General features: G+C 41.7%; 1 protein-coding gene across 1 annotated transcript in view; it reads right to left on the bottom strand.

Annotated features, from left to right (window-relative positions):
* Nucleotides 1-584: 584 nt before the first annotated feature.
* The window catches only part of PGM5 (phosphoglucomutase 5), a 118,079-nt gene continuing 103,224 nt past the window's right edge, over nucleotides 585-15,439 (bottom strand). The window contains exons 10-11 of the mRNA XM_083186061.1: nucleotides 4,242-4,376; nucleotides 585-1,536 (exon numbers count right to left, since the gene is read on the bottom strand). Coding sequence (XP_083042187.1) covers nucleotides 1,447-1,536; nucleotides 4,242-4,376 — 225 coding nt within the window. The 3' untranslated portion in view covers nucleotides 585-1,446. The remainder of the gene's footprint in view (nucleotides 1,537-4,241; nucleotides 4,377-15,439) is intronic.

Genomic DNA, 15,439 nt, shown 5'->3' with positions numbered 1-15,439 from the left:
ATGCAGAGGCAGAACTACCATTGTTGCAGCAGGTGCATTGCAGTATTAAAGGGCCCACTACTCCCATCAACTGTCGTGTGGCATTTTGTGAATTTGGGTTGAAGTGGAGGAGGTGGGCCCAAATTATAGTTTTGCACCTGGGCCAAACACTCACAAGTGCCGCCATGGTATGTATGTATGAATGCTTGCATAGCATTTACTGCTTGTAAACTTTCTTATTAGTAATGCAAAACTTCTCAGACCTAAATGTGTAGTTGTGATTTAGCTTTCCCATGAATGTATGTATACTCTCTCCCCAACTAGCAGGATCATAGTCCCTTTAACAGCCTTGCTCAATCAGTTTTCACTTTTGTGTCTGGAAAATATAGCTCATGAAGGTATATGCACTAACTACGCTAGTAGCAGATTTATCTACTTATTATGGTTTAAACATCACAGGAACAAGCTTTTCATTGGTGTAGGGCGATTTATTTGTCTTTTCACATTGAATAGGGTTGCTCGCTTTTGGAGAGCAAAATGCTCCGTCCAAGGCGAACAAAGCACAAGTTCTCCACAAAACACGGAGAACTTTTCTCATTGAATACTGCCCTTAAGTATAAAACTTCACACCTCATAGAATGACTTACTAATAAACAGTATGCAATGTGAAGATGCCATTTACCTATAACAAGCTGTAGTCAGGTAAATGTTGACTTCTATTGGCATCTTCACATTCAGAATAATAGCTGTAAATCCATGCAATGATTATAGTAAGCATTGAATCTCAATGACGATATTGATTTTGGGAAAAAAATGATGTTGGAGTAGTTAGAACACGTTGCACAGTGTACTTGTTTTAGTTGTCTACACAACACAGTGCAATGCTCCATGACTACCCCTTTCTAGGAACCCCAGTTACTAACACCTGAAATAGCATTTCGTATGTTCCGCGTGTGAAGAAATGCCTCTTCCATGAAGTTTTAAAAAAGCCTTTTCCCTTTTTGGTTTAGATGCACTGTGTGTCAAACAATTTAACTGAAAATAGCGTAACTGTGATTTATCTGGTATAATAATTAGATACATTAATATGTATATACTGTGTTCTTATTTTCATCCACTAACAAGAGACATAACTTTTTAGTTTATTTAAATCCACAATGCTACAAGTTGTATGACAGTGAATAAATGTGTCTTAAAAAATCACAAAAAGACAGGACACATGCTCTTGCCCCATCCAAGGTAATCTTATCTTTGTGTCTATGTTACATATTGCCATACATTGGACAAGTGATAATGTAATAGCTACTGTCTTGATTTGCTTTGTTTTTCAATACACTGTGTCATTTCTTCTGAGAAAAAAGCATATCCGGGAAAAATAAAGGCATTGATTATTTGAAGATAGAATACGCTCTCACTCTCTCTCTCTCTCTCTCTCTCATACACTCTTTGGCCCAATGTGATGTCAGCTCAGGTGATAACAGTGGGTCCTTTACGTCCAGTCCTCTCATGAATCTGTGAAAGCTTCAAAGCGATGGCTACGAGAGGGCCCAGTACTGCCTATAGAAAGAGGAGACTGGAATTAGCTAGACATGTAACACTCTACAGCACTTCTAGATCCAATTCAAATAAAAGCCAGATAATTTTAAGACCACTTACAACAGTTTTAGGATGCAAGTTGTATTCAAAGCACAATTCTTTTTATCATATTTTTCTGCACCAGAAAACTATACAACACATGCTTAACAAATAACCGATTGTCAATTGTCTACTGTATGACTTAAATGAGGAGTGAAATGAGATAGGAAGTGCCGCATGAGAGGGGGGGGGGGGGGGGGGGGAAGAATGTTGGTTGTTCAAAAGTGAATTCTACTAAATTTAAAATCCAAGTTGCTATATGTAATAGTAATGTAAAAGTGTCTATACCACTGATAAACCTGAAGCATGTGGAACTGGCATAGCCTGATAACCATCCCTTTAAGTGCCTGTAATACTGATTACACTGATTCAATTACTGCAATCTTTTTCAAATAATAAAAACGGCCTGGTTGTTTGATTCTGGACAGTTTTCATTATCACGCTATTCAATTACAGTTCTTTTTTATCAGCTAAAAAAGGACCCAAAATCGTGCAATAATACATGGGATCTGATCATCTTGTCATCCATCCATGCTAAATCAGGTCGTTGGTCATTTACACCCTTTTTACACTGAGCCAAGAATGCAGGTTATTGCGTTATTGTGCAGGTATATGTAACCAATATCTCTAAATTCTATTATCATGTAGTGTTCAAGATTGGTTAGTAATACCATTCAGTGAGCTGGGGAATGTCTTTTTTACTTACTCAGTATTAATCCCCCCTCTCATGCACCTGAGTGGTATTGCTGAACTAATTGAGCATCTACCACTATCCATATGTATGCTATTGCTGGGGTAAGCTGGTGCTACCTGTGTACTAGCTCTGTGTGAAAGGCAGATCCATATCATTCCTAAAAGGCTGCTAATTGGCTGTTTCAGGAGCACGTGGATATGATTTCTCTAAGCATCCTGTGTGAATTGTGACATTCCAGGACTCGGTGGCAGTGTGAAAAGGCAATAGATGAAGCCCTATCTCTGACCAGTGTTCAGTATCCTAGGGTGGACAAGAGCCAGAGCCTGGGCTTCAGTGTGAGAGGGATTTTGCCCAGCTGTTGGTAGCACACACATACAGGAAAAAATAACTCTTAAGGGTCCAAGGTGTCCATTTATAAAGCTGTTATATTGGGCAGCATTATTTTCAAAACTAAGGTCATGGGTTGGATTCCCACAATACCTAACAGTATGGAGTCAGTAAATTCTCCCCAAATTTGTGTGGGTTTCCTTCCACACTCTAATTGTGAGTATGTAGTTGGCCAAGTGGTTCTTATCTTCAGTCAAATATGTTTATAACCACTTTCTCTGAAATTATGGGCAGAGTAATATGTTACCACTGCTGTCTCCTATTCAACAACAGGAATAACACAGATACATCACTGTTTATCTTGTGGTCCTTGTATTTTCACATACAAAAAAAGAAAGAACAAGACTCTATAGACATTCTATTTACATTATATTTTAAAGTATATTGATAAAAGTTATATTTTAACTGCTTCATTTTGAATAAGAAGTGCCCTAGAACAAGTCTTTCTCTTCTCCTTTTTTGTATGCAGAATAATGTCTTCCTGACTCTTGGGTGCACCACCACCACGTGATCTCTGCCTGATACAAGAGGAATATTTAATTATGTTGGTCCCTACAATTATATTAACCTACAGTGGTGGCTCGTACCTTTTGGCAGGAGAGGGGCTGCCTCTGGCTGCGATGCAGGCACCACTCCCTGCCGCAGCCGCTGCTCCTCCCGGTCCCCACCTCAGATGCTGCTTTCCCGGCGCCTGTCATCAAACCTCTCTACTGCGCATGCGGCCAGCTTCAATGGGATGTTTCGGCAACAGCCCATAGAAGAGTAATCACGATCTTGGTGCCTGTATAATACAGAAGACAGGCACCAGGACCGGCGCATGTGCAGTACCGACGTAGGTACTACGTATGTGCAATCCCCAGGTTTTAGAGGCTTATGCTTGGCAGCCCAGGGAACACCTCCCAATGGGACTGCCTTGGTGACTGGCAGGTTGGACTTCCAATAGGAAGTGGCAGATTTTATGTTAACCTATATAGACTCTTTCCCTGAACTTTACCAGTTTATTACACCTCATAGCATTTCACAGAGGCCATTTGCTGAGTGTGTTATACTGTCAGAGAAGTAAAGAAAATCTTGCAGAGTTTTTGCTGGGGTCCTAAACCAGCCATGTATTGGTAAATTGCATTGCTGCTAATGTCTGTACTGCCACAATAAGCATGTGATTTAGATAAACTGACCCCCTAATATTATATGGGCGTGGATTAAAAGGCTTATAGTCAACAGTTAATAGGTCAACCACTATTGGTCGACAGGAAATAAGTTGAAACAACAAAAGGTCGACACCAGCAAAAGGTTGTCATGTAAATGGTTGACACAGGAAAAGGCAGACAGGTTTTTGATGGGTTTTCATTGTCTATGTTGACATTTGTCGACATGAGCACCGTATTAGTATCTGTACTTTGTAGACATGTGCATAAGGCCCATAGACAAGGGCAATAATGTAATCTATCTGTCTGTCATACATTACCTTTAATGGTATGGCTTGTAGATGATGCCGCTTTATACCATATTTTGCCAGTTTTCAAACAGAAAAAGGAGATCCAATTACCTGAGGCTCTTTATTGTATTTGCTTGGATCCTTTTCATAACTTTCTGCATAAATTCGTAGCGTGGTCCCTGCAGTACCTGAGGCACTTAGTCGGAAAATGATTCTTGATGCATCTGCAAATATAATCCGGAGTCCCTGCGGAAATACAAGGCAGAAATGTAACATTATTTACTCCAGATAATGGTGTGTCTAATAAAGACAGGCTAACAATAATGCATATACTGAGCATATCAACAGGCAATGCTGGTCGTCAATGCATTACATCTAAAGAACAGTCATCCATCGTATATTACTTGGTCTTATTCACAATAGACAGATACAACTGAATATTACTCCATTAAAACTAGTGAGAAACAAATGGAGCTATGTCCCCACCCGTCAGTGCCAGTAGCTGACATGTGTAGATGATGTAGAGAGAAAAATGCAGAGGGGGACAGAGATGAGAGAATGACAGACAAGGGGGGTAGGAAGGAGAGAGATGTGGGGTGAGGTAGATACCGAGATAGAAAAGTGGGGCTGCAACTTTGATACATTGAGTGCGCATCTGCCAAACCACTGAGATGTGTGTAAACATTTGCTTTACGCACATCTCCAAATCTGACCCTTAATAGAGATCATAGCCACTCCCCTATAGTTTTATCTTGAGCACCCACCAGCAAAAACATAAATCGGCACCTATGAGCGGCATTAATAGCAATGATTTGTATTATTGTTAATGTTGTGTATGTATATTAAGCTATTTGTTTTGTAAAACAACAAAAGTCAATAACTATAAAACAGCAACAAATCTTTCAATTTCATTTAGGATCCCCAAAACTTTTTAAAATTTGTTGTGTAATTGTATAAGTGTCCTGTCCCCTGCTGCAACTGTCTTTATTTACTATGTACTTTTCCTAAATTGCCTTGTGCTGTAATTCGATAATAAACGATAATAATAATATAGTTGAGGTAGTGTAATGACTCACAGTCTGAGTTCCGCAGAAGCAGCCACTAAGTTTTCTCAGAGTGGTGATAAGTAAATGCCTGTCCATCTTATTTTTATAATAGTTAAACTTACATAGCTATTGAGTTCCTTGGAAACAATACTGAATGACTTATCAACACAGTAGGAGGAAAGGCAGTTAAAAGTGAGCGTAATACACATTTTCTGGCTCTAAAAAGTAAATGTGGCTACATTTACATCTCTCTAAAGAGAAAGCCATGGCAAAGACTGGCATTAGCTCAATTTCATTAGGGACTTTTCTATTAAAGTGCCTAGGAGAAGAGATGTTATTAATTAGAAAAAAAACGGAATAAATGCAAGTAATATCTATTATTCTGTAAAACAATACAGTGGTATTATTTCAGTTATGTTGATTTAAAAAAAGTGAATTTGCACTTTAGGATAGAGATGTAGCTAAAGGTGTGTACACACGGGGGCGATAATTGCAAATATCGCTGGAAATATGGTCGCTGAGTGACCATATTGCCTGCGATGGGAGTGTGGACCGGCGATATATCGCCGGGTGAGCACTCCTATTTTTACCCCCGAAGTGATCGCTGGTTGCAGGAACATGCTCCTGCGACCAGCTGATTTCCACTGCCAGGCTCCCCCGGCAGTTTCTTTTTCAGCAGCGACCATCTCTGGTCGCTGATGAACAGGAGACACAGAGCAATATATTGCTCAGCAATATATTGCTGAGCAACATATCTCCCCTGTGTGTACGCAGCTTTACAGTACATTCATACACAACCATATGTTAGCTGAACCAGTATTCATAAGAATTCAGCATTACAATTCTAATTTCAGAAACAGACCCACTGCCTTAGCTATATTTCTTATGTACAGTACAGCCTCGATTGCCTTGAACTCTAGTTCAGCACTAAAACATTAAGGGGTCAGTTTGGCTTTCAAAAAAAAGCAACCACTGTTTTGCTACTGTATATAAAAACATTTCTGATGTTGACTTATTCCACTTCATAATACAACTTTATTAACTTCTGACACAACTCCCTAAAACAATGTAATGTAATAGAAAATGAATGTCAATAGTTATAATTGACACTAGGTGGCACTTTGTCATTTCTATTGAATTTTGTAAGGAGAATTATATATATAATTTCATGTAGGCGGCACTCAGAAAATGCATATCACATATAGAAGTAATACTTCAACATTTCAAGCTTTTTATTCACCTTGATATCTGGATAAAAACAGTTACATCCACATACATTATAAAGTATTCCCCACGCTGTTTATTTGAATATTGGAGACAACTGTGCTGCGTAATATTAATTGGTATTATTTTGTGACCACGCCCCTTCCCCTTGAAGCCACTCCCCTATAGTTTTGGCTTGAGCACCCACCAGCAAAAACATAAATCGGCACCTATGAGCTGCATTAATAGCAATGATTTGTATTATTGTTAATGTTGTGTATGTATATTAAGCTATTTGTTTTGGAAAACAACAAAAGTCAATAACTATAAAACAGCAACAAATCTTTCAATTTAATTTATACCCCTTTCACACTGCACTTGTAAAACGGTATATTGCTGTTTTTTTCACATGTCAACACGTTTAAGGCTGCAGTGCGAAAGTGCCAGAGTTGATTTACCGGTTAAAGATAACCGGTATTTCAAAACGTTTAAAAAGCAGAGTCCTACACGTTTCAGAGCCGGTTTTTTATGCAGTGAGAATGGCTCTGAAACGGTATTTAGAAAAAAACAACATATTACAGACCTGTGATAGGCTGTTCCCTGCATTCTGCCTTGAAACGTGTTGAGGGAATTAAAACGGGTTGATTGATGTGAATGGTATTTAAATGGTATTTAAAACGGTAATCTACTGCAATGTCAAGGCTCAGACCCGTTTTAAATACCTTTTAAAATACCATTTTTAAAACATTTAGGCAGTGTGAAAATGGTATTAGGATCCCAAAACTTTTTAAAATTTGTTGTCCAGTGTAATTGTATAAGTGTCCTGTCCCCTGCTACATCTGTCTTTATTTACTATTTACTTTTCCTAAATTGCCTTGTGCTGTAATTCGATATTAAACGATAATAATAATATAGTTGAGGTAGTGTAATGACTCACAGTCTGAGTTCCGCAGAAGCAGCCACTGTAGTTTTGATAGTGGTGATAAGTAAATGCCTGGCCATCTTATTTTTATAATAGTTAAACTTACATAGCTACTGAGTTCCTTGGAAACAATACTGAATGACTTATCAACACAGTAGGAGGAAAGGCAGTTAAAAGTGAGTGTAATACACATTTTCTGGCTCTAAAAAGTAAATGTTGCTACATCTAAAGAGAAAGCCATGGCAAAGACTGGCATTAGCTCAATTTCATTAGGGACTTTTCTATTAAAGTGCCTAGGAGAAGAGATGTTATTAATTAGCAAAGAAAACGGAATAAATGCAAGTAATATCTATTATTCTGTAAAACAATGCAGTGGTATTATTTCAGTCATGTTGATTTAAAAAAGTGAATTTGCACTTTAGGATAGAGATGTAGAAACATAGAAACATAGAATTTGACGGCAGATAAGAACCACTTGGCCCATCTAGTCTGCCCCTTTTTTTAAACATGTTACCTCAAACCATATTTGATCCTTATTTTTTTGTAAGAATATCAATATGCTTATCCCAAGCATGTTTAAATTGTACTACTGTATTTGCGTCTACCACCTCTGTTGGGAGGCTATTCCACTTATCTACTACTCTTTCTGTGAAAAAATTCTTCCTCGCATTTCCCCTGAATCTTCCTCCCTCTAGTTTCAGTGCATGTCCTCGTGTTCTGTTGCTCCTCTTCCTGTGAAGAATGTCTCCCACCTGTACCTTGTTAAAGCCCTTGATATATTTGAAAGTTTCTATCATGTCCCCCCTTTCCCTTCTCTGCTCTAAAGTATACATATTAAGATCTTTTAGTCTTTCCTGGTAAGTTTTGTGATGTAGGCCATGCACCATTTTAGTTGCTCTTCTTTGTACAGTCTCTAATGTATTTATATCCTTCTGGAGATATGGCCTCCAGAACTGAACACAATACTCTAGGTGAGGTCGTACCAATGACCTATACAGTGGCATTATTACTTCTTTCTTTCTACTGCTGATACCTCTCCCTATGCAACCAAGCATCTGACTTGCCTTCTTCATTGCTTTGTTACATTGCCTACCTGCTTTTAAGTCCCCTGAAATAGTGACACCTAGATCCCTCTCTTCCTCAGTAGTTTCCATTATAGTGCCATTTATACTATATTGAGTCTTTGGATTTCTGAGACCCAAGTGCATGATTTTGCATTTTTTGGCATTAAACTGTAGTTGCCATTCTCTTGACCATTTCTCTAATCTGCCTAGATCCTCAATCATTTGTTTTACCCCTCCTGGTGTGTCTACCCTGTTGCATACCTTTGTGTCATCTGCAAAAAGGCACATTTTACCCTCAATTCCATTTGCAATATCACCAATAAAGATATTAAAAAGCACCGGTCCAAGTACTGATCCCTGGGGTACTCCACTTGTAACCTTTCCCTCCTTTGACTGTACTCCGTTTACTACAACTCTCTGTTTTCTGTCCTGCAACCACGCTCTTATCCATTCAACTATCTTAGAATCCAATCCCAAGCTTTCAAGTTTATTTAACAGTCTGCGATGTGGGACAGTGTCAAAAGCTTTACTAAAGTCTAGATAAGCTACATCTACAGCCCCACCTTGATCAATTACTTTAGTCACCCAGTCAAAAAAGTCAATAAGATTTGTTTGACATGATCTTCCCCCAGTAAACCCATGCTGTTTTGGATCCTGTAAATTGCTGGTTTTGAGATATTCTACAACTCTTTGTTTTAAGAGTGTTTCCATCAATTTCCCTACTACTGATGTAAGGCTCACTGGTCGATAGTTGCTTACCTCTTCCTTGCTTCCACTTTTTTTGCTTCCACTTTTGTAGCTAAAGGTGCGTACACACGGGGGCGATTATTGCAAATATCGCTGGAAATTCCTCGCGATGGTAGTGTGCACCGGCGATGGTAGTGTGCACCGGTGATATATCGCCTGGTTCGAGCTCCCGTTTTTTCCCCTGTAGTGATCGCTGGTCACAGGAACATGCTCCTGCGACCAGCTGTTTTCCACTGCCAGGCTCCCCCGGCAGTTTCTTTTTCATCAGCGACCATCTCTGGTCGCTGATGAACAGGAGACACAGAGCAATATATTGCTCAGCAATATATTGCTAGCAAGGCGGGTGAGCAGGACAGCGACAGGGGTCAGGAGCGGTGGGCGGAACCAGGGTCTGCGGCGCCGTCACAACAACCAGGCTCGGTGAGCAGGACGGGGGCAGAGGGCGGGAGTGGTGGGCAGAAGCAGGGACTGCAGCACCATCACAACAACCAGGCCGGCTGAGCATGACGGGGGAAAGGGGGCGGGAGTGGGGGGCGGGAGTGGGGTGCTGGAGCAGCGGCCATGGCGCTGTTGGGAGGGACCCCCAATGCACAGCCCCACCGCACACACTTCCAGTAAGGGTTCCTGCTGCATTGCTGTTTCTGTTTGGAGTTACCCAAAGGCCCATGGGAGTGGCTGTCACAGCTAGGCATGCATGGCAGCTCCTCCTTCACCATTTCACAAACACTGTATAATGAGCTGCTGCACATGTACAGGGCAGGTGAGCATGATGGGTACAGGGGGAGGCAGCATGGGGAGGGAGCAGGGGGAGAGAGGCCGGGTCAGCAGCTGTTCATCTTTTAGCCATCATTGCTCAGCGCATACACACTGAGCGATGTTCGTTAGGCATGCTGGTTTTAAAAGCAGATTAACCACTTTCCTAATGATGATAAGGGAGCGCGCATCATCGCTAGTCGGGGATCGCTGGCCCATACACACTAAAAGATGGGCCTTTAGCTACATTTGAACACAAATCTAAAACAAAGACTCATTAATTGGATTATAATAAGACCATTTATACAAGTATTTTGCCGGTACTTTGGACTAATCATGGGGGCAGATTGGGCCACTGGGAGCAAATGAAAGCTCCTATTGGGCCAGCTCAGGGTCGTACCCTGCACTCCACTCAGTGGATAATACAGACCCCTTTCTCTCTGGAAAGTCAGTTCAGAAGTGCCATGATTAGAGATCAGTTCTGATCGTGCTGTGTTCGGAGCCCCTGCACATGTGCAGCAGCTCACTATACAGTGTTTGTGAAATGGTGAAGGAGGAGCTGCCATGCATGCCTAGCTGTGACAGCCGCTCCCATGGGCCTTTGGGTAACTCCAAACAGAAACAGCAATGCAGCAGGAACCCGTACGGGAAGTGTGTGCGGTGGAGCCGTGCATTGGGGGTCCCTCCGGGAGATGTTGAAAATGTTGGGATGTATGCTGCCCAGAGGCAATAGAGTCGCATGCCTCCTGGCTCCAAGCCCTGCATGGGCACCTGCAGGTACAGCAGCACCTGTGCGTTACACAGTGGGATCCAAATGTGACCAGCTGCTATGGGGCTCAGAGCTGAGAGGAGCCCACCTTTCCTATGGAAGTAACATGTGCTATATACGTTTTTACCATTGGATGTTACAGAGGAGCCCTTACAAACTCTTGCTGTGGGGCCTACAACCATCTAGTTAAACCACTGGCTGCATAGTTAATTGGCTCTATCCCTGGAGCTGTGCTAACAGCTGCAATAGGGAACAGCACCTACAGCTGCTACTGGACTGTGAGATGGGACCCGCCGGTGAAGCTGAGTCTGCTTGCTACAGAAGGCTGAATGTCATGAGTCTGACGTTAACCCACACAGTGGACTTGGATCCATGCCAATTAACTGTGGGTTTCAGACATTTTTTTTGCCTTCGTGCCACTGGCATTAACTTGCTTCTCTGTACAGAATCGCAGTTGCAAATGTATTAGTAATCAAAAATAAATCAGAGCCAAAATCCACATGCAATGCCAACATTCTGGCAGATTTCTGACTAGTCGTTAGTGAAAAGTTCCAAAAGTTCCCTATGGCACAAGTGTTACACAGAGTGTATACAATCAAGACAGAAAGCATCAGAAATGTGGAACAGTGATAAATATTCCTTGTGACTGGGAGGTGGCTTGAAATGATCACAAACATGGTCTATTTAGTGAGCATGTTATGTTAGCGTCACAGGAAGGGCTGGTGTAAGGATTCTAGGCAACCCAGGAAAAACTTCAATCCAGAGTAGAAGTTCTACAGCGGCCACCTGTATATTAAGTACAACAAGGATGTCTTCAGCCTCCCAGATCTCAGCGCCCTGGGATGCTGTTTAAAGCTGGCTAATGGTACAGCATGTCAATGCAAGACTGCAAGTAGCTGTACTCACATAGACAAGCACAGGAAACCATGATCGGATGGAGAAAATGAAAAGGGACTATCTGATACATAAGAACCCTTCAGCCTTTTTTGTATTGCATTCTCAACATGTGCTGGTTTGATACTACAGTATACAGCTGATAACAGAAAAGTATCAATTTACAAAATGAATCTGTCTCCGAATATAGTGTTATCTGAACAAAAGGGCGAGGTCAGCACAAGTGCGTGAAGTGTAGATTTTTAGCATAGTGTTGGGTAAATCCTTTGCAAGAGATGAGCAAGCCAGGAATGTGTTAGGAGACAACTGTCCTTGTCACTGACAGGGGGAGGATCAACCAAAGTGTGTTACTGTGTGGGCTAGAACACAGGGCATACAATTAACAATTCCGTTACTGAAAATTTAATGATGCTGAAGTATATATTCCTTAATGCAACAGCATGACATTATTTTTAAACAAATCATGAAAGAGCTACATAATTCCCCATATCTAATACACATACTGTAGATCTATTTGATCACACCCTGCATGTGATAGGGGCAGTATGTTTTGCAGAGTATATGCAATCTTATATACTGTACATCTTACCATGGGAGTCTTGTAAGCATATTTACTAAAGTGTAGGTTTACAAAGCGGAGATGTTGCCCATAGCAACCAAACAGATTCTAGCTATCATTTTTTTAGAAAGTGCTAGATAAATTATAAGTTTCTATGGGCAACATCTCCATTTTTATAAGCCCTCAGTTTACTAAATATACCCCTTAGTATAGTCCTCAAGGCACGCTTAGAGGTAAATATACTAAAGCGTCTAAAACTAAAAGAGGCGATGTTGCCAATAGCAACAAATCCGATTTCTCGATTGTATCTTAAAAAATAATAGACAGAATCTGACTGGTTGTTATGGGCAACATCACCTCTTTTCATTTTTAGTAGCTTTAGTAAATTTACCTCTGACAGTCCAGGTTTTAAAGATAATCTACTAGAGCACCAATGACTTAAGCTCCACACGTTGTTAACAACGATTTATGTCTACAGAACTCACAGGGCTCTGCTCCAAGGAGCTTGCAGTCTAGAGGGAAAGATTCAATTCAAGTAGAGAACTGAAATTGAGAAGCTTTGATTTCTATATACATCACTGTGTCTTTTTTTCCTCACTCCCACAGCAAGTCCTTTATTTCCTAACTTTTTTTTTTTAGGAATAAGTACCTGGACTTTTCTAAAGCCCTGGCAGTACCCCCCCCCCCCCTTTCAGTGTCTTCCTCCAGTGGCGCACGCAGGGGGGGGGGGGGGGTTTTGAGTACCCATAAACACCTCCACCAGGAGTCTAAGGCCCCTAGGCTGAAAGCTGAGGGTCCCCTCTTTCCATGGGAACAAGAATTAAAAAAATCGGCCCTTGGGAACCGGAGATATCTGACTTCAAAGCAGTGGTCCCCATCCAAGCCTCTTAATTGCTCTTCCCAGTCATATATTTCCGGTTCTGTCTGACTTAGAGTTTTTCCTAAATATATTCCAAAAGCTAGGACTCTCTCCCTTTGATGGACACTAGTAGCTTGTCTCTACTGTTCCCAGAACCAGAGATATTAGCCTTCCAGCAGCTGGTTACTGCTCCAGCTCCACACACCTGGTAATTCCATTAAAATCTAAGAAATCTATTTCCAGGAACTGGAGATATCTGCAATCAAGCAAGCTGTCCTCTACCACCCTGGAAGTTATGTATCAGGGCCACTTTATTCAGTGGTTGATATAATACCCCCTACCACCCGCAGGACATCAAAGCTTCCCCCACCCCTACCGCTGGAGGATCGGTAGGGGCCCCAATACATTGCTACACCCAGGGGTCTACACTGCTGTTGTATGTATATATATATATTTTTATTATTATTATTATTATTATTATTTATGTACATTTGGTCTATCTATAATACTTTAACTGACCCGGCATATACTGGGTCACCTAAGTGTCCATCTCCGTGCTTTGCTCCGCCCCTCTGGAAACCCCCTTCTGAAAATCCTGCATTTGCCCCTGTTCCTCAGCACCAGGAGCCGGCTCAATATGTATACATGTGTGTGTGTGCATGCATGTGTATTTGTGGAAATGTGTTTGACCCCCAGTGTGTGTGACCCTCCCGTGCAGTGTCATCCCCCTCTCCCGCAGCATTAGGCAACGCTGCCTTAGGGTCTGTGTCTGTCTGCGTGGTAAACTAAGGGGTCAATTTACTAAGATGGGAGTTCTATTGAAGATGGGATGTTTCCCATAGCAACCATTTTCAAAATTCCATCTTCAATAGAACTCCCATCTTAGTAAATTTACCCCGAACTGTGTTTGTCAACCATAATTGCTTTAGCTCAACAGAGATTTCTAAAAAGAAACAATGAATTGTAACTAGCAGCAAAACTAAGAAAACATGTACTGTATGCTGAAAAGGTACTTAATTTGCTAAATAAATAAATGAAATAAAATGTAACATATGCAATGTCCTCCCACCGGCCATGACAGGGCATACACTGCCTGATGCAGCCAGTGTGTAAGAGGGACATGATCAACAATCCAGCATGCCCGACTAATTGCTGTTTTCGGATTGGTCACTTGCATGCACGCTGAGATTATCTGCTTGATCCACTGACAATCATAGCATGTATGCCCAGCATTGGACTTGAATATGGGTGACTTGCTTACAAATATCAGTACTTGTGTAGTTTCACGGCGGCACTTCCCAGCAGATGGTATGCAAATCGTATGCAAATCACATGCAATATTTGCATCCAATTTGCATACTATTCGATCCGCGATGCAATTTAGCACATCCCCACTATCCACATCAGCCCGAAGCGTGGCAAGCGCGTCCTCCAGACCTGTTTATACCCCCACTACCCATGTTGGCGTGGAGTTGATTTTACAAAGTGTGGCGAGTGCAGCGAGCCACCGAGCGCAGCGAAAAATGATCCCGAAGCATGGCGAGCCCCACGAGGGGCTGCAGAATACATGTCATCTAATCCGTGTCCCCTCACGGGGCTCGTTTTACGCTGCACTTGCCACGCTTCAGGCTCGGTAGCTCGCAGCGCTCGCCACACTTTATAAAATCAACTCCACGCCGTCATGGATAGTGGGGATATGAACAGGTCTCAAGGCCGCGTACCGCGTCCCCTCGCGGGGCTAGCAGCACTCGCCACACTTTGGGCTGAAGTGAATAGTGGGGGTGTGCAAAATCGCATCGTGGATCGAATCATATGCAAATCGTATGTGATATTTGCATATGATTTGCATGCTATTTGCATATGATGCGATTCGTAGGGAAGTGCCGCCATGAAACTACACAAATACCATAATACCATAGTGTGTTGCCCTTTAATCAGGGCCAGATTAAAAATGGGGCTGATGGAGCTGCAGCTCCTGGCATCCACATAATAATAGGCCCATCATGATGATCACTAGTTGGCCACATGGATGGTTATAAATCATAAGTATTAGAATTGTATCTCTATTTTCTGTACAAAATGATTAAATGTTTGCACTATTTTATATATAGGGAGACATTGGAGATTATAGTGTATAATAGAGTTCTACATGCCTACATGGCATTGGCCCTGCCCTGTCAACATTGTTGGCCCTGCTCCTTTCATGAGACAATCTTATCGGTGCACTTTGGATGGCTATTGATTAGAATTCTATAGCTGCCACCCAAAGGTGATTCATTTTTTTTAAAATATCGATGGTAAACAGATGGTTTCCCATCGATGGTAAACAGATGGTTTCCCATCGATGGATCCTCATCATTAATAGACATGAGTGTTTATTCATTCTTGCCGAGTGCTGCAGCTGCTGTGCAGGACTACTATGCTGTCAGCTAGCAGCCCTGTGCTGGATGGACTGGCCCGCCTTGCTGACTTGACAGGCTAGTTTCAGTATCA

This window comes from Crinia signifera, chromosome 1 (assembly GCF_055691185.1).
Source record: "Crinia signifera chromosome 1, ASM5569118v1, whole genome shotgun sequence".
NCBI classification, from domain to species: domain Eukaryota; kingdom Metazoa; phylum Chordata; class Amphibia; order Anura; family Myobatrachidae; genus Crinia; species Crinia signifera.
The sequence above is the reverse complement of the archived record's forward strand: the minus strand, read 5'-3'. Positions and strand labels throughout refer to the sequence as shown.